A 17,782-nucleotide genomic window follows, 5' to 3' on the forward strand; every position below is an offset into this window, starting at 1 on the left:
CCTGAATCAGATACTGTGGTTCTAGGAGGCTCTCTCTCATTTTACACACAAACTGAAAGCTATTAAGTTTTGTCTCTAGAGTGTTTGGTTGAAAAAGTTATTTCCACTTTCAACAATGTTATTTACCTAGCACTGAATGACACTTTGGGGACATTTGAAAGTAAAAATATCATTTTTGGAGTTATTTAAATGCAGACAATCAATGATAAAACTTCAGTTGAATCCACCATAAAGATCAAACAGATGTAAAAAAGGTGGCGAAGAAATACTTCTCAGCAGGGGACCTAAGCTCAACACAATGAGAGCATTTGCAACTGATTGGCCCCAACCTATTTGGCCCCAACCCATTTTGAATGTGTTCTGAGTTTCCTGAGTGTGCATGTATTGCTGCACAAAAGTCAATATTACCGCTCGTGACTAATTTGCCCACCACAACTACTGAGGGCAATGCGGGTATTGATAGAACCAAACTACTATCGATTTCAGTAACAGAAACCATTTGTGGAACTTACATGTTTCCCCCCCCCCCACCACCACGGTTGTGCTTATTTGAACAAACAGGTTCGTAATTGGCTGAGTCAACAACCCCTTGCTGCGTTCACTGAACTGGCTCATTAGCAGTAATGAGAACCCAAGATGTGTGAAGTGCTGATTAGGGATGTTGTTTTGCTCCTGTCAGGCTTTCTAGCAGTTACTGGCACCCACTCATCTGTGAAGTTAACCAGCAGAGATTGGTAATAAGGCAAGAAATATAGGATCGTTTGCAAATTTTTCTGATATAGAGCCAAGAATGGACTCCGACAATGCTATAGGTGTACATTGTTGTTCAGAGGTATCCATTCATTCACTTGCAAACTACTCTTCATATTAGATTTATCTTCAACGTTATTTTAGTTAATCAATCAAGCTGAGCATCAAAAGGTACATCTTAACAACTTAAAATTAAACACCATGGGGACGTCATGGCTGGATTTATTGAATGTGTTGTAATTTTTCACATTTAAAATCAGTGCACTACGTAAAAAAATACACCTGGAAAATTACGTAATTTTGGTATGTCATAAAATATGTTGTACTGTACTAGAAAAAAGATGACAAAACTAAGCTTTTTATTAATTGTCGAGCTGACATTAAACAGAAAAGGTTCAGAGTAGAGAAAACAAAAAGTAACACAGTAAAGGCATTACAACGTATTTCTAACAATTAGCCTGAATCCTTTTAAAAAAAAAAGAAATTATTTGTATGGGGGAATTGAATACAGAAGAGGAAAGGGCAGAAATGACTGTCTGAAATGCTCCAAAGTTAGCCTCATGGAGTTAAAATTTAGTGCTTTATGAGGAAGTTTTTGTCTCAGCCATGACAAGAACGACGACAATAACTTTAAAGCGCAATACCGCAGATTCCTTCCCGCAGTGAAATTTTTTTATATATTGGATATTCACTGATTTGGCTCTTGCTTCCTCTGGTTTTCTGCACGCACACAGTGGTTTGGTCAGCAGTCGTGCACTCTTTGGAGAGTGCACGACTAACTTAACAGCTTTCAGTGTGTGAGAAAAGGCCTTGCTAAATCTGTGGGTCTCATTTATTAAATGCAGCTGAAGTGTCCATTATCTTTTCTTTTTTTCCCCGTCATGCGTGGCTCATGGATTGTAAATAATAAAAGAGTTCACAGTCCACCAACTTAGGTTTACATGAAGTGTCAATCGTAGGGAAATGTGTGTTTTCTGCGCAAAAGGAAAATGAAAGGGCTCCATTTGATCATTAGTCCTAAAATATCAGTTTAATTACAGAACTGTGGCAAAAAAGTTTAGAATTACCTTAAAAAACTTAGAACATCCCGCAAGCAGTTTCACATTTTGATATCTGGTACTTAAAGATATTCCCCACGAACCTAATAATCGCTAGTTTATGTTCACTTGTCAGTCTCGACAAACAGATATAGTCTGTGGGAAATCACAGACTGTCTGGCCAACTAAACGCTGTATCACTGGTGGTTTTTCCCACTACAGGTCCCCTATCCCAGCAAGACCAACCTGTCAGCGGAGGTCTGCCACTCCAAACGACTCAAAAAGCATATTCAAAATCAGCTCTTAACCTTGACAAATTGACCGCACAGATTAAGTTTGGTAGTGTACTTTCTTGTCTATTTTTTTTTTAGATAAATTAAGGGCAAAAAGAAATTGATAGATGTGTAAACTCATCTCCATACTGGTCCTTACTTCTCCAAGAGGAGGACTGTTTTGGCTTCCTGTACAACTCCGCCCATTAACCAAAGCCCTAAGCTTGATGAAAAGTCCTACCCTCAGACCAGGACCTTTTCCCCATGAAACTAAAGCCCCAGGAATTTGAAATTCCCTGTGTATATTTGTATTGAAACACTTGGCTCTTGAAAGCGTTGATGTTATATTTTGGCTCTTACCTGCAGTGAGAGGAGGCAGTGCATGGAGAGAGCAATCATCACCACAGCCAGGAGAATGGTGGCCATGTTCCGCACGTCACCCAGAGATTCCACAAGGGGAATGCTTCCCACCTGCCAGTCATAGCACAGCACAATGGGGGCCAGCAGCAGCCAGGCATTGAAGGATAGCAGGTATGAGTAGGTTAGAAACCTGCCAGAAAAGGGCACAGAGAAAACAATTTGGGGAAGGAGGCACACAGATATGAGCCAATGGTGAACTTTAAGAAAGGAGTTTTAAAAATTCAATGGCCGAAATTAAGGGCTGATCGTGAGCAACATGAAAGTGCTAAGTTCAGAACAGCACAGTGTTCATGCAGCGCGGCCATTTTAGATTCGGACAAACGGTCAAATTGAGAAGAGATCTGTCCTAAATATATAGGGTTTGTCTCAATTCTGGGGCTGCATCCGTTGAAGGACGTATTTGTAGGCCGATTACGTCACAGCGCGGCAACCAAGGCTGTCCTAATTCACAAATCCTTCGAAGACTACTTCAAATGCAGCTGACGAATGTGTTCTTCTTTTCCCTGATTTGAAGGGTGGGTCTGATGTATCCTTCATTACTAATCCAATCCCATTATTCATTGCGGGCTAAAGAGAACTTTTTAACCGGAAACAGACATGCTGGAGGGGAGTGAAAATCTGTGAATAAAGTTGAATATATTACACTTTTAAAAAGTTTTTAGGCAAGAAGTTAGCTATGTTAATCTGGAATATCGGCTCAGTTTGTTGGCATATCTCTTGATTGAAAAAATTGCTCGGATTGCAGCTAGTTTGGCCCATTGGCTTCCAGCTGCTTCACTATGCCAAGGCTAGACCAATTCACAAGCCGTTGTCTTCCAGTCTTCTGTTTTTCGCAGTCCTCAGAAGGCTGCAGCCCCTGAATTGAGACAGACCCATAGTCTCAACAGACATATTATGGTAACAATAAAACACAGCTGCCTTGATATCTAATAGAGTGACTTTTTTTTTTTATTCAATTTCCTAAACCCTGAAGGAATGCAGAGAAATGTCAATGTTGGATAGGAGCTTATAAGCGAGAGAGCTTTACTGTGGAAAATGTGACCAAAGACACAGATATGTACTCTCTACATTTTGTCGGGGGCCAATGTCCAGACCCAATACCAGCGACTGCAATATCTATGCAGGCCCCACTGGCCCCAAATGCAGAGACGCCACAGATAAAGAGGACAACACATTTCTCTCTGGCTGTTCTCCACATCTTGCGGGCTCATTATCTGGGTCAGGTGTGTGTTTGTGGCTGCAGAGGAGATGGGAGCGTCTCTCTGCGCTGCTGCCATAAGAAGAGCGACAGTTTGGGCAGATGTGAATGGGTCAGTCTATAGATTATTTAAATTTGGATAATGAATAATTCATTTTTTAGTATTGATTATACCAAGACATTGATTCTTTTGACAACAGCACTATATACAATCTTTTGGTATCACTGATTCCAGTAAAAGGAGCATGAAGGAACATGAAGCTGTTTGGAGATCAAGGGTTAATACAGGAATCCCAGAGTTAAATGTTTTTGTGAATTCACAGCACTGACCCAAATATGATGAAGGCCCATCTCTCACCCAAGACAAAACTTTTTCCTACTTACTTGAAGGTGTAACTGTGACTTTCTCTTGCCTAAGACCTCAAACACAAATATTTAAACTTTTCTGGTGTGTTGTTTCACTGCTTCAGTATACATTCATGCAGTGGAGAGTTGCGTAGTGCAGCTCAAAGGGGAGCCCAGACACTATGCTGTCCGTCAAGCTAATAACAGCTAGCGTTCAATATTTTGTGTTGTCCGGGAGGTTTACAACTTTGCTGATCCACTTTCCAGAGCTTTAATTACCTTTCTATGATGCTCTCAAACATCCACGTCGCACTGTTAGCTTAGCATATAACACTTTCTAATTTCACCGTAATTTTGACAACTTTCAGCGTAACAGCCAACTATGCTAAAAAGCACCGGTGAGAACTCTGACCAATTGCAACATCAATAACAGATGTTGCAATCTTACAAAAAGTGGTGAAACTCTATCTGTAAAGTATAACCGGCATTTAATATTACTGTCAGATTGAGAAAGAGCAATAGAGTGCTGTGGGGAGTGAGATGGCAGAAGAAAGGAGAGTCCTGAGAGAAGAGAGACAGACAGGTAATTAGAAGTAGAGAGCAAATACTGATAGAGAAACACACTTCCTCTCACACAGACAGATACACACAAGCAGTGTTTCCATCAACCTTTTTTAATGTGCATTTTGAAATATCGCATTAGAAAAGGTTAATGGAAAGTCAAAATTTTAATTAGCTCTCTAAATTTTGCAAATAATTTTGTATGCTCGAGGTGGGTTTTGACTTTAAAAAAAAAAAAAAAAAAAAGCATTAATGCACTAAAGAGATGGAAACACATTTCCAGGTTAAGTTCTGACGTAGTCCATGTCTGATCAGCTGTTTCTGCTCTCGGCAATGCATATTCCTAAATGTTCCCATAACGCCCGAAAACCGGGCTGAAAGCAACAACTGGTACATGTGGACCGACAAAGATACTCAAGATTACAGCTTTATATGAGGGGCCAGCCTCTGCTTTATAAGGCTCAGTCATATAAGCACTTATTGCTTTAACGACAACTATAGGTCTCCCCCAACACAACGCGCTCCGCTGACATCTGCGCAGCTAGTAGACACTTTGTGTTCCTGTGACAGATGCATTGAGTGTCTGTAATATGTCGATGTGCCCCCGAGCCAGGCACTTCACCCCAAGTTGCCTACCGATCTGCATATCGGTGTATGAAAGCGTGCGCGTGAGTGAGTGAGTTTGGGTGAATGTGGCTATAGTGTAAAGCACTTTGAGTGGTCACTATGGCTGTAATACCCCTATATCAGTTCTGTCTATTTACCATTTACAAGGAGGAGACAGGTGGGGTGAACGAGTGAGCTATGGGGAAAGAAAATGGAGCCAAAGTTGTGAAACTTTACATTTTCCCAAGGCAAGGTGCAAAATGACTGACATATAAAGCAGTTCCAACATTGCACCAAATATGTGCAACTACCAGATATTTCAGATCTGGGGGGCAGAAAGTTCCAATTGCCTTTGTAGCTGCGCACCACAACTAAACGTTGTGAATAAACATTGCCAGACCTCCACCTTTGCTCTTCCCTGCAGTGCCAGTCCTGTCGGCTTTAAACAAAAAGGTAACTAGTAGCTCTACTGCTGCGTTGGGGATGTTTCCATTTAGCCACATCTCCGTGAAGATCGGTGCACTGTCCATCTTGCGTGAGGCGATGCACAGTCAGCTCTCATCCATTTTGTTGGCAATTGATCTAGTGTTGGCCAAGAGTAGAATGGGCAGAGCCGGTCTGTGTGGATTAGCCTCCAATCAAGTGTGCAGTATGCCTTGGGTGCCTTGTCGCTTTTTCCTTCAGTGTGTCCGCCTTCGCCTATGCCTCAGAAGCAGGGAAATCACTGCCTCTGTTGTCCGCTGGGTTTGGTGTGGTCGGTAGGATCAGTAAACTCCGGGGTTTATCTTGAGTCCTAAGCTCAGCTCTCCCATTCTGGAATAAAGCTTGGAGTGCCGATACAAACAAAAACCCAGGAACAAACATAAAGAGCCCTTCCTGCCATCTTAATGAAGCATATTTATTATGCACACACAACTTTGTTCATTATTCAATATCAATTAAAGTTAGTGCTGTCAGTTTTAATGCGTTAACTTTATTTGACCATAACGGCGCCTTTTTTAACGCGCGTTGTTTTTTCCCCCACCACGCCCTCCGGACTGTTTTTGTTTTTTTTCCCCCTCGGCTTACGTTGTTCCAAAATTGCTAGAGAATTGCATAACAGACTTTGGTCTTTTTTTCTAAAGTCGCTTGTTAATTTCACGAGTTGTGGGTTGCATTTTTGGGCTTGTTTGAGAAAGTGAAGTGGATTGTTTCGGCTCTAAACTAAGTGACACTGCCGCACTTCAGACACCAGCAGAAATATCCCTCCGCCTCATAATGCACTGAAGCTCATCCTGTAATGTTTTTTCCACTTTTACCCGATGTATTGGGACATCCAACTGCCATGCACATGGACATTGTTGCTTCAACAATAGTTCTCGCAAATTTCAATGGTGAAGTCCTTTGGAAATCCGAAATAATTGTTGTTGATCGGAGCTGTGTAGAATGGTTCCTATTGAGTTTGCTTGTAAAGCGCGGAGAACTGCCCTCGGCTCACCGCGATGTTACATCACAGGATGTGATGTCAGGTGGCCGTTTTTGGCCATATTTGGGCAATAATGGCTGCCCCCAGTATCAGTGATCGTGCCGACAATTTATGTTTTTATTTCTTTACTCATTAATGCTAAGTTCAATAAATCACCACGAATGTATTAGTTTTAGTTATAGCCAAATGTCCCCTGATTTTTCCTTTTTGACCGGACTTCCCCTGTAAATACAAAGTGAGGACCTTTCCTTGACTTCCATTCATTTTTAACTATTTCTATGGCCTAATCATGACCCTAAACCTAACCTTTATCAGTATATACGTAACCCTAACATAAACCTACCTGACACCTTAAGATAAGTAAATGAGTAAATATTGCACAATTATTGATAATATGGCATCCTGTGGTAAAAAAAAAAGATTAAATATTCAGGTTAACGGTGGGAAAGAAAAGAACATCAGCCTATTTACAGAACAATATGAAATAAGATGCAATATGCATGATAGTATAGCAGTATTTTGATGTAGCTAATGTGTGTGCAAGTGTACATCAGCATCCAAGAGACTGTAAATGATACATGCTCAAACCTTAGGGCTTTAAACCTTAGTCCTTTACTACTACAATTTCCACCAAAACCTGTTCTCACTCAGCTGCAATACAAGTACACACACACTGCATAAATAAAACTATAATTTCACCTTTTCATCTCTTCTTATCTGAACGAAAAACAGTCATATTGTTTTTTTTTTTAATTTTTGAAAGTGTGGCTAACCTGGTGAGTAGATGAGGTGAAAAGGAGACGGGGTTGTCCTGTTCTGAAAAAAGAGGCATGGATCCCCCCATGAGCCACAGCCTGACTGACATGATTATCACCACCTGAAGGACAAAGGAAAAGGTTTTGCAAGCAACCTCAACATCTGATTACATTGATTGCATACAATGTAAAACTGTGCATAAAAAAACAAAACAAAACAAAAAAACCATTAGCCTAACATCAATTAAGCCAAAACTGGACAACATAATTTTTGTATAAAGCCAAACTTTCCAAAGCAGAATAAATTGAAACAAAAATAGGATTGATATATTTTATCTGGCTGCTTTATGCCTGTATTTTTGATAAGTTGTTAGACTTAAAGACTTAAAATAAGTTATTTATAGTATGTGTGGGTTTTCTTTCGATTAAGTCAAAGAAATTAGATACTATAGATATATGAAGCCATTTAAAAAGGATACCTTTTTTCCAACATGCTGAGACATGTTATCAGTTTATTCACCCTAAAAGGCTAAAGCACATGACAGAAAGGTAAACAAAGCACAGCTCACTTGCTCTGTATCATCTTATTGAGCTTTAAACTTGTCTGTTATGAAACCAATTAGGAATGCAGGCAGGCTATAGAAGCCCAAGAGTTAAGGTAATGAGCTATATTATCAAAAGAATACACAGTGCTTGAGCTCAAGTGCGAGTCACCAGAATTGACAAGGACTCCTGTATAGGTATTGAAATGTTTTCAGAAAGATTTAGCGCAAGTCCCGTTGCCTCCGATTTAAGTCTGTTTGCTGTTGTGATGAGCTGGATAAGAGAGAATTTGCACAACCACTCTACTTCTAATATTAAAAAGAAGTGAGAAAGGGCACGCTGGTGGCGCAGCGGGTAGTGTGAATACTCATGCCTGTTAGACAAGAGAAAATATTCCTGGCAGAGAAGATATTTTGTCGTTTGATAAAATTTCTTAAATATGCAAGTAAATAATCCATCCATCCATCCATTTTCTAACACGCTTATCCCTATTTGGGGTCACGAGGGGTGCTGGTACCTATCTCCAACTGTCAATGGGCGAGAGGCGGGGTACACCCTGGACAGGTCACCAGTCTGTCGCAGGGCAACAGAGACACAAACAGGACAAACAACCATTCGTGCACACACTCACAACTAAGGAGAATTTAGAGAGATCAATCAACCTCACAGTCATGTTTTTGGACTGTGGGAGGAAGCCGGAGTACCCGGAGAGAACCCATGCATGCACAGGGAGAACATGCAAACTCCATGCAGAAAGACCCAGGGCAAGGGTACTTGAGCCCAGGACCTTCTTGCTGCATGGCAACAGTGCTACCAACTGCGCCACTGTGCAGCCCAGGTAAATAATGTTTTTGAACATTTGAATTTGAATAAGAAACTGAACTTGGCTATATTGCTTCATTACTAAGATCAATGGGAATGTACAGGAACATCTCAAACAATTAGTATATCATGAAAAAGTTCAATATTTTGTGCTGATAAGATGAGAAGGGAAACCCATATATTGTCGTATTCTTCAGACTATAAAGGCACACTTAAAATCCTTAAATTTTCTCAAGAATCCATGGTGCGCCTTATAATCCGGTGCGCCTAATATAAGACTACCTCTGTGCTTACTGACCGATTTTATGTGGTAAAAAAATTTATGAAGTCGCTCCAAGTATTACGGTACACTGCGTCACTACCTGATCGGACCTCTGAGCTGTTTACAAGATTGCCTGACTGTAATGTGGAAACTAGAAGTGCATTCATGGAAGGCAGGCCACACCCAGAATACACGCTAGCAACAATAAACCTAGTAAGTTAATTCAATATGAAAGTTCAGTTTATTTTGGCCTTAGGGCAGCTCAAAGCTGCCGCTTTACTGTGAGGGATTGCAGAGGGTTAGGCTCGGTCCGGCATTATTTACAATTGATTTATGAATTAAGTGAATTGGCATTATGATAGATCTGCGATACTTGTTGCTAGATGGCACCACGTCTGTTTATATTTGTTAATAACGCCTAAGAGCGAATTATTTTTCAGCTCAAAAAGGACTATCAAAACACTATCAAGACGGAGGATTGGTGCATATAACCTTATTTTATCCTAATCAAACGGTTTTTGGTTTTCTTAATAAGCATATTAAGTGGCTATATACCTTTAAGACCCTTTAGAAATAGTAGAGGTCATATTACTGTAAAATAATACTCACATATCCAGAGATAAGGCAAGCTCGTTTAATGAAGGGGGTGCTGAAGTGGGGGAAGTCCCTGAGTCTGGAGCCCGAAAGGCGACTGAAGAGCAAAAAACAAAAACAGAAAAAACAAACAAAAAGTCAGTCGGGTGACATTTCTGATTTCAACAGTCAGATTTATTATAAATTAAACAGAAACAAAAGAAAACAATACAAATGATGGCTGGTCAAACCTCAGAAAGTGCTGGTTCAGCTTATTCTAGTATATAAAGGGATTGTCTTCAAATGATAGTTTCATATCTATATGTTAATGGGGGAATTAGGTGTTTAACATTTTATTCTATTCGTCTTTTTTTTAATTCAGCAACCTAATAGGTTTATGTTTTGTTATCCTTTGTAAAATACTTTTTTGATTATCCAGTCAGCACTGAAGGCAGCTGGCACAATAAATTGTTAAAATGCAATGATGTACTTTTTTTTTTTTTTTTAATTCAGCAGATTATAAAAACCAGCATGTCATGGGATGGAAAGACCATCTTGATACAAGAAAAAACGTAAAAAGGTTTTTAAGAAAATGGCCACTTATCAATTAATCGCTAATCAATATGATTGATATAGTTTAGATTAACTCATTAAAACTCACAATTTAACCAAAACACCTTTACTCACTTTAACCTTTGGACTTTAGACACATTTGCTTAAGTTTAATGCCCCATTTGACCCATGTAACAATTATTTTTCCTCGTAGGCAACCACCACACTTCTTAATGAGGAGCAGCTGTGCAGGGCCTTAAACAAAAACCTAACTGCCAATTATTATAATTCTCAATAAATATCCACTAAATAATTGCAACTTGTGTGCAAATTGATATTAATGTGCAAATCTATGCTTAAAGTGCAGTGCTAAATAAAGTGCTTGTTAGAGTGTTTTAATTAAGTGGCAAGGTGCTCATAAAGTGCTGTAAAAAATGACCCCAGTAAAAACGGTGACAGTAATGAAGCCCCTTCTTTACACAGACATTTACATCAAACAGCTGAAAACCCTTCTGCATGCGTGTCTGCAGTAAAGAGATAGCAAGAGGAATAAAACAGACAGCAGGAAAAGGAAGCATGAAGAATCCAATCACCACACTTTGAGACGTTCCCTTGTGTAGAGCTTTTAAAGTTTTGTGGAAAGAGTAAGAGCTGAGATCTCGAGGGATCTCACAGGGTTTTCCACACTCCGTCTCATCAGTTTCATTCCTGCCCTGTTCTTTCTTAGCCTCCGTTCTTGTTATATACTTTGCTATATTTGACAAAGTATTTGTTTTATCGGTCTTGTTGATGGTTTTCCAGTGTTGAGAGTGGGCCAAAAAGCATCTGCATAGATTCAGTCCACATAGAGCACCAGTATGGAGGACCAATCCTGCCATAATTAAGAATACATACAAAAAATAAATAAATTACTCAATAAAATAAATACAGGGCCAAAACGTGGCAAAAATATAAACTTGTTTATCATTACATTAAACTAAAATAATAAAAAGCAGATATTTATTCAAAATTTATCAACGAATCAGCTACAAATATATATATTCCATTTCAATATTTTACTTTTCTATTTTATCTCTTTGCTTTAAAGCTCATTTTCAATATAAATTTTCAATCATCTCTTAATTTTTTTCTTTAATATTTATCTACACTCATATAAAAAATATGTTTTTCCTCCCAAAAATATTTTATTTTTCAAATTACTTTATTGTCTTTTTAATTGTGATATATTTCTGCCTCTAATGTATCCCTGGGGCATTTTCTTCCCAAACGGATTAGACACAGCCCTTTTATTTCCGTCCCCTCCTTATTCACAAGGTCTTTTATTCACTTCGTCTTTTTCTACACGGTCTGACTGTGTAGCTGGCAATGTAAAAACAGAGGGGGCCGTCTTTGGAACAGCGTCGCCGCCTCAGGTTCTCGCCTATTGGTCGAGGTCAAGCCTGTAGGAACTAGCTACCGAGTCCCTGGTTGTGGAAAGGAGCTAGCTGTTGCGGCGAACCTCTATCATGTGTTTGTTAATGAGATTAGAAGTGTTACAGATTTGCCAGTAGAGTATTTCACTTAGTAGCAGATAGTTGGGATACTTTAACGTATGAGGTTGACTGCCTAACAGAGAATACTTCAGTTTGCAGGAGCACAGGTTATTACGGCGGTTGTCGGGCCGCTTTCAAAATAAAAGTCTGCTCAAGAGACGGAATCAGGCAACCTCAAGGTTATATTACCGTGTTTAAACATATCTAATAATACTTCTTGAAAATATTAATGTATTTATTTTTCAAAAATACAGCCTGGAAAATAGGACTAGTATATAAAAGGATTATTTCTGGGATAATCTTAAAAAAAAAGATGAGATGTGTGAAAATAATGAAAACAAATCCCGATGTCAGCTTCAACAGCAACAAAAAAACAACAAAAAAAAAACAGAAATGTTTGTAAGCAGTGAAATTGTGAATATACCATTAGGTAAGACTCTAAAACATGAAAGCTGGACCTCCGTTTGGACTTTTTACCAGGAAGAACTGTCAGTGACTCGACCTTCGTATGTTTTAATTGAATACCCCTGCCCTAAATCATTTTAAGTGTAATTCACCCCAATGTAAAAGTATATCCCCACCCCAGACACATTTTTTAAAAAATGCCACAAAAGTGAGCAGTGCCTGAGGGGCAGGGCTAAATGTGGGGATGATGATTTAAGCAGGAATGTGGTCAGGATGAGGGAAAGTGACACGTGGAAACATGACCAGGGCGACATCTGGAGGTTTTGCCACGGATTGGTCTTTGAGGCGGATGATTTTTCACCTTTAAAAGGTGGCAACAAACACCAAACACTAATGATCAATGCTCCTAATGCTCATGAGACCGACTTGCCACTGGGCATGTCTGACTGAGGTGCTTTTATACCTGAATGCAGGGTTATGATGATGTAGGCATGTGCCATTTGAACCAATAGGACAATTCAACTACAATAGCCACCGTTCAACCCTAACAGGGCAGCACTAGAACAGTTTTAAGGAAAATATTGCAGAACTAAACAAGTTCCCATGAAAAGCTAAAAAATTGCACAGTAGCATTAAAGTAGCACCTTAGGCCCAGTTTATACAACGTATCTGCAAAAAAGTTGATTTTGGGGTGAGTTACACTTTAAAGTTTAACCACCTTTAAGAGGCAAAAAAGACAACTGCAGAGAAAATAGTAATAGTTAAAAATCCATCACATCAGATGAATGTCTCTCTTAACTACTTTGAAGCTTACTAAAAAGTATCAATGCTTTGAAGATGAGGGTCTACCCTTTTATAGTGCAAAACCAACCTGTAGGAAACCAGACCCTGAAACAGCATGTGGTGCCATTAATGAGCCAACTCATCGCATAGAAGTGTCACAACAAAGAAACTCAGCAACCACCATGTCAACAGAGATGATCTGCGTCACATGCCCCAGGAATGAAATAATCCTCCCTCTGTACAAATATGTTCCTTAATCTCATCACCAAGGCAGGCAGAACGGTGTAGTGCTATTTTTAAGATCTTCTGCTGACTGAGATAAGCTAAGTAACAGCAGAATTAAAATCCAATCCCATCAATCAATCAAGCCTGCAGTTCTAACTGTGTCCTGTACAGCCGGGTGTCCATTTAAACGATAATTATTTGGACTTTCAGCTCAGATAACAAGCCTCCAGTAAGCTGCGTAACAGGCGTGCTGCTGGTAGTTTATCAACTATAGTTGTGTAACAGGGCTAATCTAACACCTTAACGTAACTCTCTGCCATAATGAATGCAAACTGTTTGAACCTTGCAGACATACATGGTACAGTCTTCAAATTATTATTCATTTGGCTCAGTTCAACCAGACAGTTCCATTCAGACATTTTTTCTAGTTTTCACAATTTCTGACCCTGAGAAGAAGAAAACAAAGGAAAAAAAGTGATTTCTCACCAGGAAATATATGCAGTGTTTATTTTCTTGTGATCCCTGACAGCTAAACTATAATAACAGTAAAACCAGCAGCTCTCCTCACACTGTATTTGAAAAAATACACGTGTTTTATCTCTTCTGCTCATGATCATCAACTGCTGTGTGTTTGGTGTCGTTTTTTAGCAGGTGCACCCTTATCGATATCAAGATACACAGTCTAAATGTGAACGTCAGCTCACAGTCCTGACAAACCCTTGAGAGCAGGGACAGATGAGTCAAGACTTCAACTGAAGTGAACAGTAGCGTGGATTGGGATGTATAAATCCACCCCAGGAATCACAGTAACCATCACCAACAAAAATACTTCAAAACAGCTCAATTTATCCTTTGTATAAGCTAGGAAACAGTTCAGTTCCCTTTTTTCAGCCAGGAGACCAGTAGAGCTTCATGAGTCTTTGCTCCTTTCAACCAATAAAAACTCTGGTCTCTCCAACCTTTTCTCCAGTATTTCTTAAAGAGAACTTTGAACGATAAGAATGGTATGATGGACATTTTTGGTAGTTTTGAAAGTAAAACTGTTAAAAACCTTGAGGCCAGGTACAGGTAAGTGAGCTGTGCCTTGCGGTCACTAGCTGGACAAATTATATTGCTACTTCATATTACATACATGAAGTAATTTATCTATATATTGATTTATTTTTTTATTTGAATAGTATAATTATTATGGAAACCGCCATTAGTATTTAATAAGCAGTATATTTCATAACGTTTTCTTTGTTTATGCAAATAGGCATACAATTTGCCCAGGTTTTGTGTTTCTGAGCTTTTATCACTTTTTAATGCCTTAAAAGCAGTTTGTCCTGTAAGCATTTTTCTGCCTTTGCCACTTTTTGAATACCCAACTATAGCAACATGATTTGTTTTTTATATTGTTTTGCTCCTGTTTATTTAAATCCATTCAGATTTTTCTTCGCAATTTATTAAATGCAATACATGAAGTCATTTCCTCTGTTTACTTTAAATACATTAATTTGAGATACGATCAGGTAAGTATCCCATCTTTTTGTTGTGTTGTTACTGCAGTCTGAGCTCAGACTGCCCTAACCTAGAATGGGTCACGTGACCAAGAGCAGCGCTCTGGGTCTCTAGTCAGCACGGAGCATCTATACACGCCAAGTGCTATATATTGACCCGAAAATCATTTAATATATCTTAAATTAAGTTAATATTTGGGTCAACATTTACACGATGGGGCTTTAATATACCTCTGGAATGTTAACTTTAGTCTTTAGTTAGGTGGGCCAGTTACAGTAGTTGTTAAAGTCAGCTGTAACACAAATGCAACTATGTTGAGCTGAATGAGAGACATTTCATTTGCAGAATTTGTAAAGTTGCAGGTATGAAAAACTGCTTAAACAAGTGTCACTAATATGAGCGAAAACAGAATAGTATTAGTGTCACACTCAAAGATGAAAAAAAAAACAACTAGAGGGCCCCTGAAAATCTCTTAACTCACCCAATCCCTTCTGAAACAACACCCTATCCCCCCTCCCCAAACACAAGAACTAAAGAACTAAAAGTGGACAAATAGAAAAGAAGTTTTAAAACTGGAGCCTCAACTTTTCCAGGAAGGTCACAAAGACTGGGTAAGACAACTGGGTAACAGGATGCTGATGTTTCCATGACAACTGTGACCATGGTAACAGATAGGAATAAATGACAGGGATCGGTGTTTACTGGGTGTGGAAGAACACAGATAGACAATTTAACAAAATGTCTTCAAAACAAAGCTGTCTTCTTTACACACATGAGAACCCCCACCAGGCTAAGCATTGTTTATTTATTTTAAATAAGTATTTTAATAAGTATTTTAATACATCAGCAACAGTGATACCATATATGGTATGTAGTAGGGTTGCCAAAATAATGGATGTCTCAATATAATTGATGCAAAATTTTTTTAATAATCTATATAAACTGACCCATTCACATCTGCCCAAACTGTCACGCTTATTCCAGCAGCAGTACACAGAGACACTACGGTCTCCTCTCTGCGATTGCGCACGCACACCTGACCCAAATAATGAGCTACTGCTGGAAGTTTTTAAGTCTGCCAACACGTGGAGTACAGTTGGAAGAAGAAATGTGTAGACGAGATAAGCGTTGTTCAGACAAACCTTTCCAGGTAGACAGACAAGAAAACCAAATGCTACATGCTGGCTGTAAATAAACTGTTTGTAGGCTGTCAATGTAACTGCGCTAATGCACCTGCAATACACTACCCAGAGAAGTAATGTCCATCCCCACATAAGAAAATATTCTCATGCTCTCCACGGCCCAGACTTAAGAACAGGGATAACATTAAATGCTCTGATCCTGCTATGTCAGACAGGTCGTTCTGCCAATAAAACACTATATAATCAACTTTTGACATTTTACCACCAGTGATCAGCATGAGTTCTTTGACCTTGTTGTGCCAATAGAAGTGTCCGCAAGTCCATATACACATTTCTTTAGCTGCCACAAAACCTTATCTTTGACCGGTTCTGGTGGGGGACAAATATAAATGTCTAATTCCTATTTTTCTGCCACCCAATGACAACTATTTTGATATAATGTTCCTATTCATTAAACTCACCAAATTGTGTGAAAACCAGCCCAATTTTTTTCCCAGTTCAACGTGTTCAAAAGAAACCCAATTGGCAACACTTTCTTTTAGATTTTGGGATTTTATTGACAAAAAAAATTTGCAGCACTGTATGACTGGTCACAAAGCCATGGTTCAGCCTGAAGCAAATTAAATGTTTGCTGAAAAAGTGTGCACCCTTTAAAACAAAGAAAGGCTCCCCTTTAGTTTGTTTCTGCAACCGTGTCGGCTCGGGCGTACTGTGCGCATACTGTGAGCTGCGGGGACTGCCTGCAGAACTGTAGCGCATCAATCGCTTACACATGTTGTGATAAATTCCTACGTTTCCAGCACTTTCCACCAGTGGCATGAAATGGGGGAATGGAAAGCAGCATGTTTGTTAAGCTAAGTGGGCACCTAGAGCTGTTTCTTGTGTCTTGTGTCCAGCAGGCACTCACCGCACCTGGCTGTGACGCCGTGCGTCCTCGCCTGCTTGGAGCAGTTCGGCGCATCCACTTTGAGTCACATAGAAAAACATATTGATGGGTGACCACGGTCATAAAAACAAGAGCATCGCGTGCCTTGACTCATGTCTGGGAACCTTTGGTTAGCACATTTGTTTGTTAAAAAAAAAAACAGCTCTTTGCTAGCGCTAGTATTTTAATTTGACGGCAGGTGCGCCCGCTGAGCGCTGGTAGATTCTTTGCTTAATTGTTTACTGTAAATTATGCTATTCTGTCCACATTGCTGAAATTAAGGGCCCCAGTAGCTATCTACTTTATTGATTCCATAGTTAGCCAACAAAATGGGGGGAAAATGTTTAATTAGCTCTGAAACACCAGCTTTACACTCTGGTTGTAGGTGCATGAAGAGGGCTGCAGATGCTGTTTGCTACGTGATGCACACTTGAGGGTCAGTGTTGTCGGATATTGCGAGACGAACAAGTGACCAGCTCTATAAAAAACAAGCCCCAAAGAAGCGCAACAAACAACCAAACCACCACACAACATTGCTGTGTTTCTACCCACCGCAATCTAATTTGTTGTCGGTGGTGGAGGGTGTTGGGGTGGAAAGGTGTGTATGTGGAGGGGCGGAGTGATATTTCAGTCGGCTCAAGCTGCCTGTAGCATAGGAGCATGAGCGGGTCTCCTTATAACTAGTGTTTAGTCGCTTTTTTTAGAGCGCAAAAAAACACTTGATATTCAGAGACAAACACAAAAAACGGCCACCCTCACTCACGAAATATACAAGCAACTTTAGGGAAAAAAAAAGCACAAATGTGCTTATAATAAGCAGACTTGGCAACAGTGGTGAGGGTGAATTGTCTATGTGCGCAGTTTTAAAAGCCTACTTAATAGTGGTTACTGTACTGAGGTGAAATAACTGTTCGATTGTGTGTCTGAATGCAGTTTCTTCAACATGTCAACGGTTAATTAGTTATGGTTGCCACCCTCTTTTATTGGTTGTTGAAAATTAATCTCTCATCAGAACCGAATCCATCATCTATTCTGTTCTGCACCGGTGTCTTCACATGTCTGCCCCAAAAAATAAATAAATAAAAAAATCAATCAGACAACTGCAGCAG

The 17,782-nt window shown here is 39.5% G+C and overlaps 1 protein-coding gene across 1 annotated transcript in view; it reads right to left on the reverse strand.

Moving 5' to 3' along the window:
- The window catches only part of tmtc1 (transmembrane O-mannosyltransferase targeting cadherins 1), a 64,904-nt gene that overhangs the window by 24,427 nt on the left and 22,695 nt on the right, over positions 1 to 17,782 (reverse strand). The window contains exons 5-7 of the mRNA XM_021323839.2: positions 9,646 to 9,727; positions 7,428 to 7,531; positions 2,420 to 2,609 (exon numbers count right to left, since the gene is read on the reverse strand). Coding sequence (XP_021179514.2) covers positions 2,420 to 2,609; positions 7,428 to 7,531; positions 9,646 to 9,727 — 376 coding nt within the window. The remainder of the gene's footprint in view (positions 1 to 2,419; positions 2,610 to 7,427; positions 7,532 to 9,645; positions 9,728 to 17,782) is intronic.

This window comes from Fundulus heteroclitus, chromosome 17, assembly GCF_011125445.2.
Source record: "Fundulus heteroclitus isolate FHET01 chromosome 17, MU-UCD_Fhet_4.1, whole genome shotgun sequence".
In the NCBI taxonomy this organism is placed as follows: Eukaryota; Metazoa; Chordata; class Actinopteri; order Cyprinodontiformes; family Fundulidae; genus Fundulus; species Fundulus heteroclitus.